A 14260-nucleotide genomic window follows, 5' to 3' on the forward strand; every position below is an offset into this window, starting at 1 on the left:
GAACTCAAATTGCCACGCAAGAGAGTAGAAGAAAGTGATTGCTTCCCCCTTCCTCCAGATACGCACTATACTCCTTGCTAGCACTAACAAATTCTCTAGGAGTAAATTCTCCCACTCCCATTTTACTGGCTTTGGCTGCTGCCAGAGGGTAAAGGGGTAAAGACGCTGCCTGTTTGAAGGCTTTTAAGTGCTTTTGTTGAAAGATCAACAACATTATTTAAAAGGCAGCCAGAGAACAGCTCTCCTACCCTGCTGCCTAGTAGTTTCTTACCTTGCCATCTGGATTTGTTTCATGCTGTCTGCCTTGCTGGTGACATGGAGCTGCGTGATCGTCTGGTGTCTGACATTCATAATGCCAGCATCAGACACTGGCCTTCAAGGACACTGGATCCAGCATCCTAGTTCAAAATACCAGCTGTCTAGGATAGAGATAGTAAGTGGAGGATTTTTTTTTTCCCTCACCATCTTCGTTCTTTTCTCTTCAGTCCTTTAAAGATTGCACAGTGCACAGTGGTGATTTGCAAGATTACAGGAAACACAAGGAATATACAGGGGTAGTCTGTCCTTGAGTAGAAGATTGTCCTTCCAACCAACTTGATTAGGAAGGGAGGCAGCCAGGTCGGGGTTTGGTTAGTTGGTTGGTTAGTTATGTTTTGTTTTTAACAGTTCCTTTTTCCTGCAAGATTCAACCAAGACCCCAGGCCTTTAGTATGGACTAAATTGGCACAGGTTTGCAAAGTGAGGGAGAGGGTACAAAAAGTCTCCCTCCTGGCATCCCAGCATAGGGGCAACTCAGTCATTGAGCTCCCTGGGCCTGATCCTGTAAGGTACTGAGTGCTCTCGACTCCCATTGGAGTTGAAGGCAATTTAGTACCTTTTGCAGTGACACTATGTACCTTGGGGATTGGGGCCCATAAGGGCACTCTGCTTGAGGGCAGGGGTGTGACTGCCTCCTTCTGTGGCCGTCGGCAGAGATGACCTAATACAAGGGTACTGCATGCATTCCCATAGGCACTGTGCCTTCTTGATGCAAAGTCAGTAACCAGACCTTCAGACCTAGGGATCGCCCCGTTCTTTGTAAAGTTGCCTGTTTTCAAAAACCCTCCACTATATATGATCCCACCTCACCAGCACAGAGTTTGATTCAACCCTGCTGGTGTGCAGAGTTGCAAATTGCCCCGCTCTGAGATAGCAGGGACTGCTGCCTCCCAGGGGGAACTCACCCAGGGGGAAAAGCTATCAGTGTTTTCACTACTCTGCTTGTCCAGCACCTAGCACAATGGGGCCCCAATCTTGGTTACATACACATAAAAATGGTCAATGGTCCATCTAGCCCAGTATCCTGTCTTCTAACAGTGGCCAATGCCAGATCGTAAGAGGGAATGAACAGAACAGGGCAATTATTGAGTCACCCAGTCTCAGCTTCTGGCACTCAGAGGCTTAGGGACATCCAGAGCATGGTGTGGCCACTCTGAGCTTCTTGGCTAATAGCCATTGATGGGTCTATCCTCCATGAACTTACCTAATTATTTTCGGAACCCAGTTATACTTTTGGCCTTCACTACATTCCCTGGTAAAGAGTTCCACAGGTTGGCTGTGCCTTGTGTGAAGAAGTACTTACTTATGTTTGTTTTAAACCTGCTGCCTATTAATTTCATCGGGTGACCCCTGGTTCTTGTGTTATGCAAAGAGATAAATAAACACGTCCTTATTCACTTTCTCCACACCAGTCATGACTGCATAGATCTCTATCATATCCCCCCCCCCCACACACACACACACTTTAATCATCTCCTTTCCAAGCTGAACAGTCCCAGTCTTTGTAATCTTGCCTCATACAGAAGCTGTTCCATACCTCTCATCATTTTTGTTGCCCTTCTCTGTACTTTTTCCAATTATGTATCTTTTTTGAGATGGGAAGACCAGAACTGCATGGAGCATTCAAGGGATGGTCGTATCACAGATTTATATAGTGGCACTATATCCACTATATAACTATCCACAATGACTCCAAGATCTCTCTCTTGAGTGGTAACAGTTAATTTAGACCCCATCATTTCGTACGTGTAGTTGGGATTATGTTTTCGAGTGTGCATCACTTTGCATTTACCAACATTGAATTTCATCTTCCGTTTGATTCCCTGTTTTGTTGGTTGGTCTCTAGGAACTCTGATAATAAACATGAGCAATAATCATAATTAATATCTTCTTTGGGGGCTCCATCAGGGATGGCAGCTTTAATTTCCACAGGAACTCCAGAGCAAAGCCAGTGGCAGAGGCAGCTGGAGGATGGCTACATCAATACAGCCAATAGCCAGCAATGCCCACTTTGGGGACTGCATCAACTGGCTACAGCTATTCCAGTTACGTGGGAATTACAGGGGCCATTTGCTGCTGCAAACTCTTCTCCAGGTGGACTTCTCTTCATTCGGGTTTCCAGTGCCTCTTTCCAGCACAAACCCTGCATCAGGCAAGCCCAAGGACGACAAATGCCAATCACCCAGGAGAACTCCCAAGTGCCCCCGTTGCCAGAAGGAGGTCGACTTCGCTGAGAAGGTTACCTCCCTGGGGAAAGACTGGCACCGACCATGCCTGAAGTGTGAGAAATGCAACAAGACTCTGACTTCAGGCGGCCATGCTGAGCATGATGGGAAGCCCTATTGCAACCAGCCGTGCTACTCTGCCTTGTTTGGACCCAAAGGATTTGGCCGGGGCGGTACCGAGAGTCACACATTCAAGTAAACCTCAGGGCTGGATGGAGAGGATTCCCAGTGGAGCCTGGGGACAGCACAAGCATCATGACAAATACATTTTTAATTCACTATGTAATTAACTAGCACATTAAAAGTAATAAATTACCTAGAGGAATTTAGCTGGCGGTGACGGGAGAGTCTCTGCTCTGTATCTATCAAGATGTGGCGCGGGGGACGGGGGAGTTGGCCAATATCACTGAAAGCCTTGTGGAAAAAAAGAAGGTTCCAGATCCCCTTCCAGCTAAATATGTAGCCCTGCTTTCAAACCCAACCTCTAGCGGCAGGATTCTGCATAGGTATTTGCAGCCACTAATAAAGCCAGAATGAAAGCCGGAAAAAAAAAAAAAAAAGAACTCAAATTCAGAGATAAGCATGTTGCTTTACAATGAGATGTAATATGAAAAAAGAAAGGAGAGCGCACGGGCCATTATCCCATCCTGCTTCTAGGGGATAATGTTACACTTAGCGTAGATCTTTTCTTCTTGCAGGATAGTTGATTTTATACTATCTACAGGCCCAATCTCGCAGCCACTCCACGTATAGAACTCCCACTGTCTCCAGTGGGAGTTGTGAGCTCAGAGCCACTCCTGGGTCAGGGCCTATAGAAATCCAGTGCCACTAAATTGCTGCACTACTGGGATGAAGGGACCAGCCAGCCAGGCTAATAGTTCATAGCACACTCCATAACAAAGTGGGGAATTTTTAACAAGGATTAACCCTGATTGATGCATCACAGGATCTTATGATTTATTTTTTTTGTAATTATTGGTGATGACAAAAAGACAATCCCTCTGCAAGAGTCAAGAATGAGAACAAACTCAGGGTAATAATAAAAACATTAATAGCAATTCCTAGGACCTGATTCTGTGAGGCTTTTATGATTTAATTCTGGCATTGTATTAGTGACAGTGATTCTGGGAGGAGTTTGTGATGCAATTTGGATGAAAAGCACTGTACAAAATAAAACCTGAATTGTATGTCTACATTGCAAAGCAGAATCCGTTATTCCCCTCTGTATGTATACCCAGGTTTGCCTCAGTTATACTGTTGTCAATGGAAATTTGACTCTCTGCAAGAGAGGACAGAATCAAGCCTTTCCTGCATTGTAACCGTAGCATTGCTGCTGTCATGCATGATTCTGCCTAGCGACGTTGTTCCAGTGTCAGGAATGACATACTCATGCACTATATTTTGCCACACTGCAGCTCCATATATGATGAGGCCAAAACTAACAGGAGTACTTGTGGCACCTTAGAGACATCTGGCTGTGGCTACACTTAGCACTTCAAAGCGCTGCCGCGGTAGCGCTGCCGCAGCAGTGCTTTAAAGCGCTAAGTGTAGTCAAAGCACCATGGGAGAAAGCTCTCCCAGCGCTGTCCGTACTCCACCTCCCTGTGGGGAATAACGGACAGCGCTGGGAGCCGCGCTCCCAGCGCTGGGGCTTTGACCACACTGGCCCTTTGCAGCGCCGCAATTTGCAGCGCTGGAGAGAGTGTGTTTTCACACCCTGCTGCAGCGCTGCAAATTTGTAAGTGTAGCCAAGTCCAAGAAATTTATTTGAGCATAAGCTTTCGTGGGCTACAGCCCACTTCTTCGGATGCATAGAATGGAACATATAGTGAGGATATATATATACATATATACACAAAGAACATGAAAAGGTGGGAGTTCCCCTACCAACTCTAAGAGGCTAATTAATTAAGATGAGCTATTGTCAGCAGGAGACAAAAAACTTTTGTAGTGATAATCAAGATGGCCCATTTAAGACAGATGCCAAAACTGTGATCAATCCACCAGCTTGATAAAAATAGAAGTTGACACGTATAAAGGCTGTTGGTCTTAAGATACTTAATTCATGTATTTAAGTTTGTCTGAATAACATGACGGTTGTGCTACAAACAAGGCAAGTTTGAGTTGACGTTTCCCACTCTACAGTGCCCATTGTCCATAGGTGTTACAGATGTATGAGTAAAGAACACAGCTGTTTCATGACATGAGTTCTGGAATGCTTGTCAAAATACTAATAAGCCTGGGCATTATTGGTAGTAGGGCTGGGCAAATAATGTAAAAGAACTGCCCAGTAACATTCGCTTGCATAAACCCCACAAATTCACTTCAGCCTTTACGACCCTTCCTCGTCACTTTTCATGTCAACATTTTATTTGCGAGAATAAATTATGAATGAGTGTTGCGAACCCTCCTGTGCGTATGTATTTGTTATTATTTATATTGCAGTAGCACAAATCCCAGCCATGAGCCAGGACCCATTGTGCTAGCTGATCTTAGCTTAACATCTCCTCTGCCTAGTGGCAAATGGGGCAAGCAATTTTTCTGACTGCTGTCTGTCCAGAGCAAGATGTTTGACTGCATTGTAAGTAGTGTCCATGGTGGGCGCATTCTTTTTGATTGTCCTGTGATAGGCAGGGCCGGTGCAACCATTTAGGCGACCTAGGCAGTCGCCTAGGGCGCTGGCATTTGGGGGGCGCCATTTTCTTCAGCAGCGACCGCGGCGGCCAGATCTTCGGTCGCCCCGGTCACCGCCGGCATTTAGGCGGAGGGAGCTGGGGCAGGGGAGCGCAGGGAGGGCCGCCTGCAGCAAGTAAGGAGGGGGCAGCATGATTGGCACCTAAGCTGATTGGCACTACAAGCCTGGGAGGCGGGAGAAGTGAGCATTTCACAGTCACTGCTCATCTTCCAAAAGTTTGGCTACAGGTGCAGCTCCCCAGACATAGCCTAGGAGTGAATCCAGGCAAAATAAACAAATATGAAACCAAAGATTAAGAAAATCCTGCAATACAGAATAAATGTCCCTGATCATGACAATGGCACCTGGTTTCAAACTTTTTGCCTAGGCTGGTAGTTACAACTTAGAGCTCTTTTAGCTCTAATGAGCTGTTGGAACGGACTCTGCAGCAATTACAAGTGAAAGATCTCAGTTCAGAATTTATGAACAGAATGATTAATTGTCCCTGCCAGTGTCATTTTCCGGCCTGGAAAATAGTTGGGCAGTGGCCAAATGTTTTATCCGCACTGGGATGGATTCAGGCCAAATATGGCTCCGATTTCTCAAAAAGAGGGACCCAGAGCCAGTTTTGGCGCACAGGAGTTTCTGGCGGAGTTGAAAAGACAACTGGGAGCAGGCAGTTGGGAGGGTGGGCATTTGAGACTTGTCTACACTTGTCTTCACAAAAACAGTTCCTGCTGCTGTTAGATCAGTGGGAGCCCTAGCATAGCTACATCTCCCATGAACATCTTGTGTTAACCTACTTTTCAGCTGGCCTAACTAACAGTGGTATAAGTCCTGGAGCCACGAGAGAGTTCTTTGCACTAGGCTCCCACCAGTCTCTCATTATTCTGCCAAGCAAATCATAGCACTGATGGGAATAATTTTATAATGTGTTGACACGACATGGGGTGTTGTGCCCACATTGGCTGATCCATTCCATCCTTCCTCTCGCTGGCCTGGGCGCTGATCCCGCTCCCATTGAGACCAATGGCAAAACTCTTGCCAATGTCAGTGGGTGCAAGACTGAGGCCTTCTTCTTCTGTCTCAGTGCCAGGCCTGCCCACTATGTAGTATCTAGCCAAGTTTACCTTTGCCCACCTACTGACCACTTGCCTGGTGCCCGGCCCAATAGAAACGTCTTCTCCAGATTGTCATCCGCTGTGCCCATGAGACATAAGAATGATTAGCAGCAGCGGAGCTGTGCTCCCCTTGGCCAAATTCCTCATGTCCTGCCAAAGTCATTTGCATCCTTGAAAGAGAAGGAATCTTTTCCTGACACTTGGCTTCATTGCAAAGGAAAGCCAGCTCTGCTGCTGTCCTAAAGGCTAGATAAAAGCAAACATGACTCTAGTGCCTCTTGGAAAACAAACGGTTCAGCTATTGCCTATTTTTGCAAACACAGTGAGAGGATTCTGTGTCTGGGCTTAATGCTCGGGCTGATTTGTAGCAGTGACATGGAACTGGCTACAATCTTCTTCTCAACTGGCACCTTTCCCGATGCTTCACTTATATATTTATTCCCGTGCATATATCAGTGCACAGGTAGCCAAAGTGCAGCTATCTGCAACCCTCAGCTGTGTAAGGTACATATATGGCCCCCGTTACTGCAGTTTATGAGCATCTCAGTCTTTAAAGTATTTATCCTCAACACCCCTGTGCCGGAGGGAACTGAGACCCTCCCCATTTTACAGGTGGGAAACTGAGGCAGGGAAATTAAATGATATAAGAAAGGTAGGATGATCCCATGGTTAGGGCACTAGCCTGGGGCTTGGGAGAGTCAGGTTCCATTCCCTGCTCTGCCACAGACTTCCTGTGTGACCATGGGCAAGTCACTTAGGCGGAATAACATATGCAAAAGCTCTTAAGTGATTTGGGGCCTAAGCACCACTTATAAAAGTGACTTGAGCACTTAGGAGCCAAAATGACTTCTGAAAATGAGATCTAGGCTCCTGCCCTTAAATTATTTAGATGCTTTTGCAAATTTTCCCCTCTGTGCCTCAGCTCCCAGTCTACTAAATATGTTACAGATTGGGAGGTGCTCAGATATGATAGTAATGGGGGCCAAAAGGTACCTGAGTTCAATGTTACTGAGCAAGTACTGGTTTTCCATGTGATGCCCCAGTATCATAGTTAGGGATGCCTGAAAGTTCTGGTTTTAATTCCATCACTCAACATATTACTGTGACATAATGTAGGGTACAATCTGGACCAATGAACAGCTGTGTCCCCATAGTTCTCTCACTGCTTTTCTGTGAGAGCTACCACACCGGGGCTGCTCATACACAGCCTCCAGCATGTAAGTTATCCCAGCTATATTGAATGAGTGCTTTAGCCAGCCACACTCAAATTACACTGCAAACAACACCAGACTCTCCACAAAAATGTACGTCTCATACCAGGCAGCTCTCTCCTGGACAATACAAGCTCATGTAAAGTCCATCATTTTATTAGTAGAAAATGACATGCACAAATCCTGTTACGCCAAATGGAGTTTCCCAAACACTTCAATCCAAACCCATTGGTTTAGATAAAACAGTAAAACAAGTTTATGAACTACAGAAGGATAAAAATTATAAGTGACTACAAGTGATGAAGCATAAAAGTTAGAACTGATTACAAGAATATAAAAGTAAAACACAACTACTGCCTAACTTAACAAGCTAAGCGAATCCAATGTGTTGTTGATGCCATGGGTAGAGAGAAAGGGAGAGATAATTTGGGGTGTCTTCTTCAGCTGAGGTTGAGGAGACAGAAAGTCTGTGTGGATGAGAACCCCAAGCTGTTTCTTTGTCAAGATGTAGATTTTTCACCTACACCCTCCTTCCTGCCAAAAAATGGCCACTTAACCAGATGATGGTCCATTTGATTTTGTTGACACGTGGCTGAGGCATCGGCTAGTCTTTTGCCTCTGAGAAACTGGATTGTGACTGCTTCCCAGACTTGGAACCTGTCTTAGTAATGTCATACAGTAGAATCTTCTATCTTTACATACAATATTGCCACACTTTTTAACAGGACAATAATGGTCAGCAAATTATCAATTTTCAAATGATACCTCACAAGGCATACTTTGTACAAAATTCATTATAGTCCTGTAAAAGGAGTGAACATAGGGGTACAGACTGTCATAGTTATATATATTTTTTTAACTACAGAACATAATAGAATTTGCTCTGTTTAATGGTATCTAAGAGTCCAGCGGAATGATTGTTTGGTGTAATGACTAGGGCCTGGATGGAGGAGAAAAGTCGAACGAGTGGAGATACTACCTAAGCCGCTCTTTTGCTGAAAGTGAACATTCATGACATTGTTCAGTGAATCATGATTAACTCATTCAGGACACTGAGTAACTGGGGAAAGTTCTCTCTAAGAAATATGCATGTCATTGATGATTCAGAAGCTGGCAGGAGTGACACCAGAACACTTTTTGGCATTTTTATGAGACAGTCAATCATCCCTCTCCATGCTCCCCCCCCCCTCGTGCACATGGCCCTGCAGGTACATGGCCCTCTTCTCCCCTGGCTGGCTACTGGAAGCCATCACTCCCAGAATCTTTTAAACTGTGATTCCCTGTGAAGGGTCTAATTTATGAAGTCTCTTACAGCATACTGATTACTCTTCAGCCCAGGGATCGGCAACCTTTGGCACGCGGCCCATCAGGGTAAGCCCCTGGCGGGCCGGGATGGTTTGTTTACCTGCCGCATCTGCAGGTTCAACCAATCACTGCTCCCACTGGCCACAGTTCACCGCTCCAGGCCAATGGGGGCTGCGGGAAGCGGCGTGGGCTGAGGGATGTGCTGGCTGCCAATTCCCACAGCCCCCATTGGCCTGGGACGGCGAACAGTGAGAGCCACGATCGGCCGAACCTGCGGACGCAGCAGGTAAACAAACCGGCCCGACCCGCCAGGGTGCTTACCCTGATGGGCCACGCGCCAAAGGTTGCTGATCCCTGCTTCAGCCCCTCAAGTCTAGCCCTTGTGCCCCCTGGATTCAGGGGTCTCACAGCCCTCCTCTGGGGCCTGTGTAGGCCATTTCCCACAGATTCCCCCTCCTCGGGCGGAGTCTCAAAGCCCTCCTTCTGTGACCTGTGATGTTAACTCAGGCTAATGCCGGCCCTCAAGCAGGTTCTCCGCGCTGGCCCCCTTTAATTCTGTCCTTTCCCCCTAGGCCGGAAGGCCTCCTTAGAGTTGTCTCCCTGCTCGCTCTCTCCTCCTGCCATCGCTCTCTGATGGCTTCTCTTTTATCCCCGGGCCTGGGTCTGATTTAGCCACATGCTCTACCTCCCATCTGGCTGCAATGACTCTCGCCACCTGGGGCAGAAAACGGGTGAGGCTCAAGTGGGACTGGACCCACTACCTCTTAAAGGGGCCAGACACCCTGTGACAATGTGAAGTTTATTATTCTAAAAAAACATTTCCACAAAAGTTTTGTCACTTTTTATTGTGACAACATGGTCACCCTATGTGGAGACAATAGCATCAGTGTAAACCCAGAGTTTCTCTATTGATGCCAGTGGAGTGGGGACGGATTTACATCAGTGCAGTGGAAAGCAGAATCTGTCATAGAATCATAGACTCATAGAATATCAGGGTTGGAAGGGACCTCAGGAGGTCACCTAGTCCAACCCCCACTCAAAGCAGGACCAATTCCCAACTAAATCATCCCAGCCAGGGCTTTGTCAAGCCTGACCTTAAAAACCTCTAAGGAAGGAGACTCCACCACCTCCCTAGGGAACCCATTCCAGTGCTTCACCACCCTCCTAGTGAAATACTGTTTCCTAATATCCAACCTAAACCTCCCCCACTGCAACTTGAGACCATTACTCCTTGTTCTGTCATCTGGTACCACTGAGAACAGTCTAGATCCAGTCCAGATCTGTCAGGCCAGGGCATCCTCCAGGCAGTTCTTCTGGCACAGCAGAATGCAGCTGAAAGCACTAGCCAGTGCACTCCAGCGCAATGAGACAAGGAATCTATTCCTTCCCCTCACTGGGGTTCTGCTTTCACCCTGCGAACAGGCGGCTCTAACGAAAACAGGGCTTTTAGAGCCCTAGACTGGTCGGTGCCACGTTATCGTCTTCTAACGTGGAGCCGGCCAAGTATCTGAGGCAGCCTAATGCTCCTGGAGGACTATTTGATTTCGGCACGTCTGGCCTGTTCCTTTGCAGGGCTCGCCGTGCAGGAGTCTGCAAGCCCAGAGCTTTATTTCCAACTGCCTGTTCCAAAGCAATTACTATGAAGCTGTGCAGTGACGTCAGAGACGTGGGGGAAATGTAGAACCCACGATTATAATCAATGGGAAATAGATTTTTGTCTTTTTAAATTAGCCAGAGGCCTGCCGTACCTTGGTTCCCAGAGCTCTGGGCTTTTTTGTTCTCCTGTAGCAACTCTCCACTGAAGTGACACTTTCCAGAGACTGGGGGCTAGATTCTGCCCCCAGCACAAGCCAGAGTAATCCTGAAGTTAGTCAGAATTTGCACCGGAGTCAGTGCAATCAGAATCCAGCCCGGTGTGTTAAGGGAGTATTTCTGTGGTGGGGCAGCACTGTCTTTATTGTACATTGCTGCATGTGAACAGCACATTGACAGAACTGTTTAAACTGCAGTGGCTGCACACGGATATTGCCGGGCCCTGCTGCAGAGATGCTAATGGTGCAGCGTCTAGAAATCCTCGTTCATTTCAACGGCGGAACGGAGCATGTCTGCAAAAGAGCAAGGAAAAGGGGAGGCTGCTAGTTGACCCTCCCCATGTTTTTTCAATGAACGAAACGATCTGCTCAGGAGTGGGGAGAGTTTGCTGGGCCCGCTGTCCTCAGCAACACTAGACACTGTTCCCTATTGGTGCTCCTCCTTCCCCTCCAGCAGACAAAGCTGGGTCAAGGAAAACACATTGTTGTGTGCTCCTCCTGGGCTGAAAACTGGAGGAGGCACATTCTCTTTCTCACGCAATTCCCTGACACAGTTGCACAGCCCTAGCTGGTGGTAGTCATCTCATGGTTGACACGACAAGCCTAGTACAGTGGCAATTACCCAGGTGCCACGGGACAGCTACATTCTTTGGAAAATCAGGGGACTCCGCCAGGACCCAGGAGGCTTTAACAGCCCACTCCACTCTGGAGTACAGTGAGGAGAAGGGATGCTGCCCGGCTTTAGAGAATATTGCACAGCCCCTTTAAGGGCTGAGTGAATTTCACCTGTGCGAAGGTCAGCACAAGGCATAGGTACAAGTCCTCAAAATAGGGCATAAGTTTGGTGCACAGACCTTGTGCAGGCTTTCTGCATAGGGGTGAATAGCTCTCCCTGTGCAAGTTGTAACCCCAGGAGACATCATTAACTGGAATCGGGCAGGAAGAATAGAACGTGGCTAGAGATAAATCTCCTAAAGGAGGAGATGTGGGGAAATTTCTTCCAAGCCATCTCATTTTGGATAACCCGAGAGCAGGAGCACTGATGCGGGGCACTCCAGAAAGCCCGGCTCTGCCTTGCACCAGACAGCCCCAAGCCAGAAGCTCTGCAGCCTGAATGCTGTCCAAGCTGGATCCAAAGGTGCAGCCATCTCCACTAGCAGGACTGGAAGGTTCTCTTTTAGCAAATTATTTGGCAGCTGAATGGCTGGGAGCTCCCTGAGAGGGTGGTGGAACCCTGCTGGTGCAGAGTGCCAGCCTATGAGCCACTTAAGTCCCATCCAAGCCCCATTATGAGGATTTAAGTGAGACTTAAGTGGGGTATAAACCTTGGGGGAGATTGTCTCACCTCCACCCCCAAACATAAGCTGCCCTACTTTGCCTCACAAGCCCCAGTGCCAAAGCCATGCAAGGGAGTCTCTCAAGTGTATGGAGCGTCTGGGCTGCTCCAGATTGCAGAGCAACCCACAAGCAGCTCCTGGGAGGATGCTGGAAATCAGAGCATGTCAGGGGCTGCTCCACTTTAAGATGGGGCTATTTCAGCTCCTAGAGCGGCTCCGAATCCTGAGGACACCAAGATGGCTGAAAAGTCTTTGCCCAGTCACCCCTTCACCCCAACCTGCACTGGGGTAAATGGCACCCTGTGAGTAGATGTGGCTTTTTCTACTTATCCTGCCATGCTTATAAGTTACCTGGTGTTGGTTATAAATAAAAATACCAACATTAAAAAAAAAACCTTCCATCTTTTTAGGTACCCGATTTGGCTTGCCTTACTCTGCTTTACCTGGAGAACTTAAACTTTCCATTAGCTCAGCGTAACTCTTTTTTTATTTTTATTTTTCAAAAGCATGCATGACTTATGCTAGGTCCTAACATAAATAATGGCACGTGAGTCCCTGGAGCCTTTGTCTACTACATGTGCGGAGTTGTTAATGTTTGAATCGAGCACCCCCGTTTGTTCTCTTTTAATTTCAGAACATCTGAAGAATGGACTATGGGCCAGATTTTGCTCCGGGTTACACAGATGCCACCCCCCCCGTCCCCACACTGATGGAATTATTCCAGATTTACACTGGTGTTGCTGTCTGCTGAATGTGGCCTGATGGGTTTTGCTGCAGTAGGAACATCTGCCCGTAGCTTCTACACTCCACAATGGAACCAGTTCTGCTCCTACTAATGGCCGAACTCCCAGCGCTGCAGAGGGAACGCTGAGAGCTTGGTTTTGGAGGCTGGTGCAGGGTACGAGCCCCTTGGACTTCACCCCACCCCTTTGGCTGAGTTGTGTCCCCAGCATCAGGGGAATTAGGAATTTTAAAGCTCTAGAAATAAAAACTCCCTTTTGAATTATTATCATCAATAGGCAAGATAACAACAATGGCCCAGACACTAGAGACTGCAGCCGTGTCACTGCAGACGTACAGACCGCTACCACAGGAACAATGGAGTCCTTTCAAAAGCGAGCAAGTCAGCAGCCGAATCATCAGCTAACACCCTCTGCTGTCGAAAGTGGAGCACGGCTTTATAGCTCAGCACTAGAACAAGCTGCTCTAAGCACAGGCCTGTAACAACAGCTACTAGGCCTGCTCCCGCAATGACCATCATCAGTGGCCTTGGGGCTTGGCTCAAAGGTCTTTCTCCACAGAGCTCACTACGGGATCAGAGCCCAATACGTTAACCGTATGTATGCCAGCGTCGAATTTGTGCCCTCGGGTGCTGCATTTTAAGCAGACAGAAGAGAACGGAAGCAACGGGGCTGAGGCAGCTTTCCTCCTTTCACTGCTTGGTTATCAATCACTGATGATAAGTCAGTCACAAGATAACTAAATATTCTCCTCTCATAATGGCTTCTTTGCCTTTCTACTTCATCAAATCTTCTTTCTCGGCTCCTGCACAAGCCCCATTAATCTGTCAGAACCACTCATCCTTTCCCCCACCCTTTTTGATTTACTTCTTTTTTACGCCTTAAAATCAACTTCCAGTCACATGGAAGGATGCTTGTGTCTTGTTCTGTTTCTGGTTGAATTGTGAATCTGTAAGCTCAGAAGTTAGACATGCAGATTGATATCTTGATGAAAAATCCCCAGATTATGGCCAAATGACATTAAGTTTAAATGGATAAACTTAGAAATGCCAAACCAAGGTTGCTTCTGCATCCTTAACTCTCTAGGTGGAGCAATGTATTGCAGGGCCTCTTACCAGTGTAGCTGACTCCATTATCATAGTATCTTAATGCCTCCCAAGTATTTATCACTATCAAAGTAATAACATAATTCTGCAGTGCCACATGTATGCAGTCAGCTGTTGTTTTGATTTCTGTGTACTGCACTGTTAAATCTCAAAGGAGTTTTTGCATTCAGTGCCCGCTCATATCTATGGACTGATTCTAATCCCACTTATCCCACTTTTACCCTGACGTATATTCTACTGACTTGACATAACTCATAATATCAAACAGATGTAACTGACAGCAGAGCCAAGCCCACTGTGTGTTCTCTCACAGAGACTTTACTTGTGTTCTTTCTTGACTCGTTCTTCGGGCCTAATCCAAACACACTGAAGTCAACTAAAAGACTCTCACAATCTGACCCCTACATTAGGT

At 47.0% G+C, this 14260-nt stretch overlaps 2 protein-coding genes across 2 annotated transcripts in view; one reads left to right on the plus strand and one right to left on the minus strand.

Moving 5' to 3' along the window:
• The window catches only part of NUP93 (nucleoporin 93), a 136938-nt gene extending 136603 nt beyond the window's left edge, over positions 1 to 335 (minus strand). Inside the window, exon 1 of the mRNA XM_039503379.1 lies at positions 272 to 335. The gene's annotated coding sequence lies outside the window, so the exon portion shown is untranslated. The remainder of the gene's footprint in view (positions 1 to 271) is intronic.
• A 1891-nt stretch (positions 336 to 2226) lies between these two features.
• On the plus strand, positions 2227 to 3045 carry LOC120384531 (cysteine-rich protein 1-like). Its single transcript, XM_039503381.1, has one exon. It carries the CDS (start codon positions 2290 to 2292, stop codon positions 2740 to 2742), a length of 453 nt encoding a protein of 150 aa, XP_039359315.1. The 5' UTR covers positions 2227 to 2289; the 3' UTR covers positions 2743 to 3045.
• The last annotated feature ends 11215 nt before the right edge of the window (positions 3046 to 14260 follow it).

Source organism: Mauremys reevesii, linkage group 16, assembly GCF_016161935.1.
Source record: "Mauremys reevesii isolate NIE-2019 linkage group 16, ASM1616193v1, whole genome shotgun sequence".
NCBI lineage: Eukaryota > Metazoa > Chordata > Testudines > Geoemydidae > Mauremys > Mauremys reevesii.

Bases quoted from the DNA above. Each gene is read 5' to 3' on its own strand.
- LOC120384531 (XM_039503381.1), top strand. From the start codon at position 2,290: ATGGCTACATCAATACAGCCAATAGCCAGCAATGCCCACTTTGGGGAC.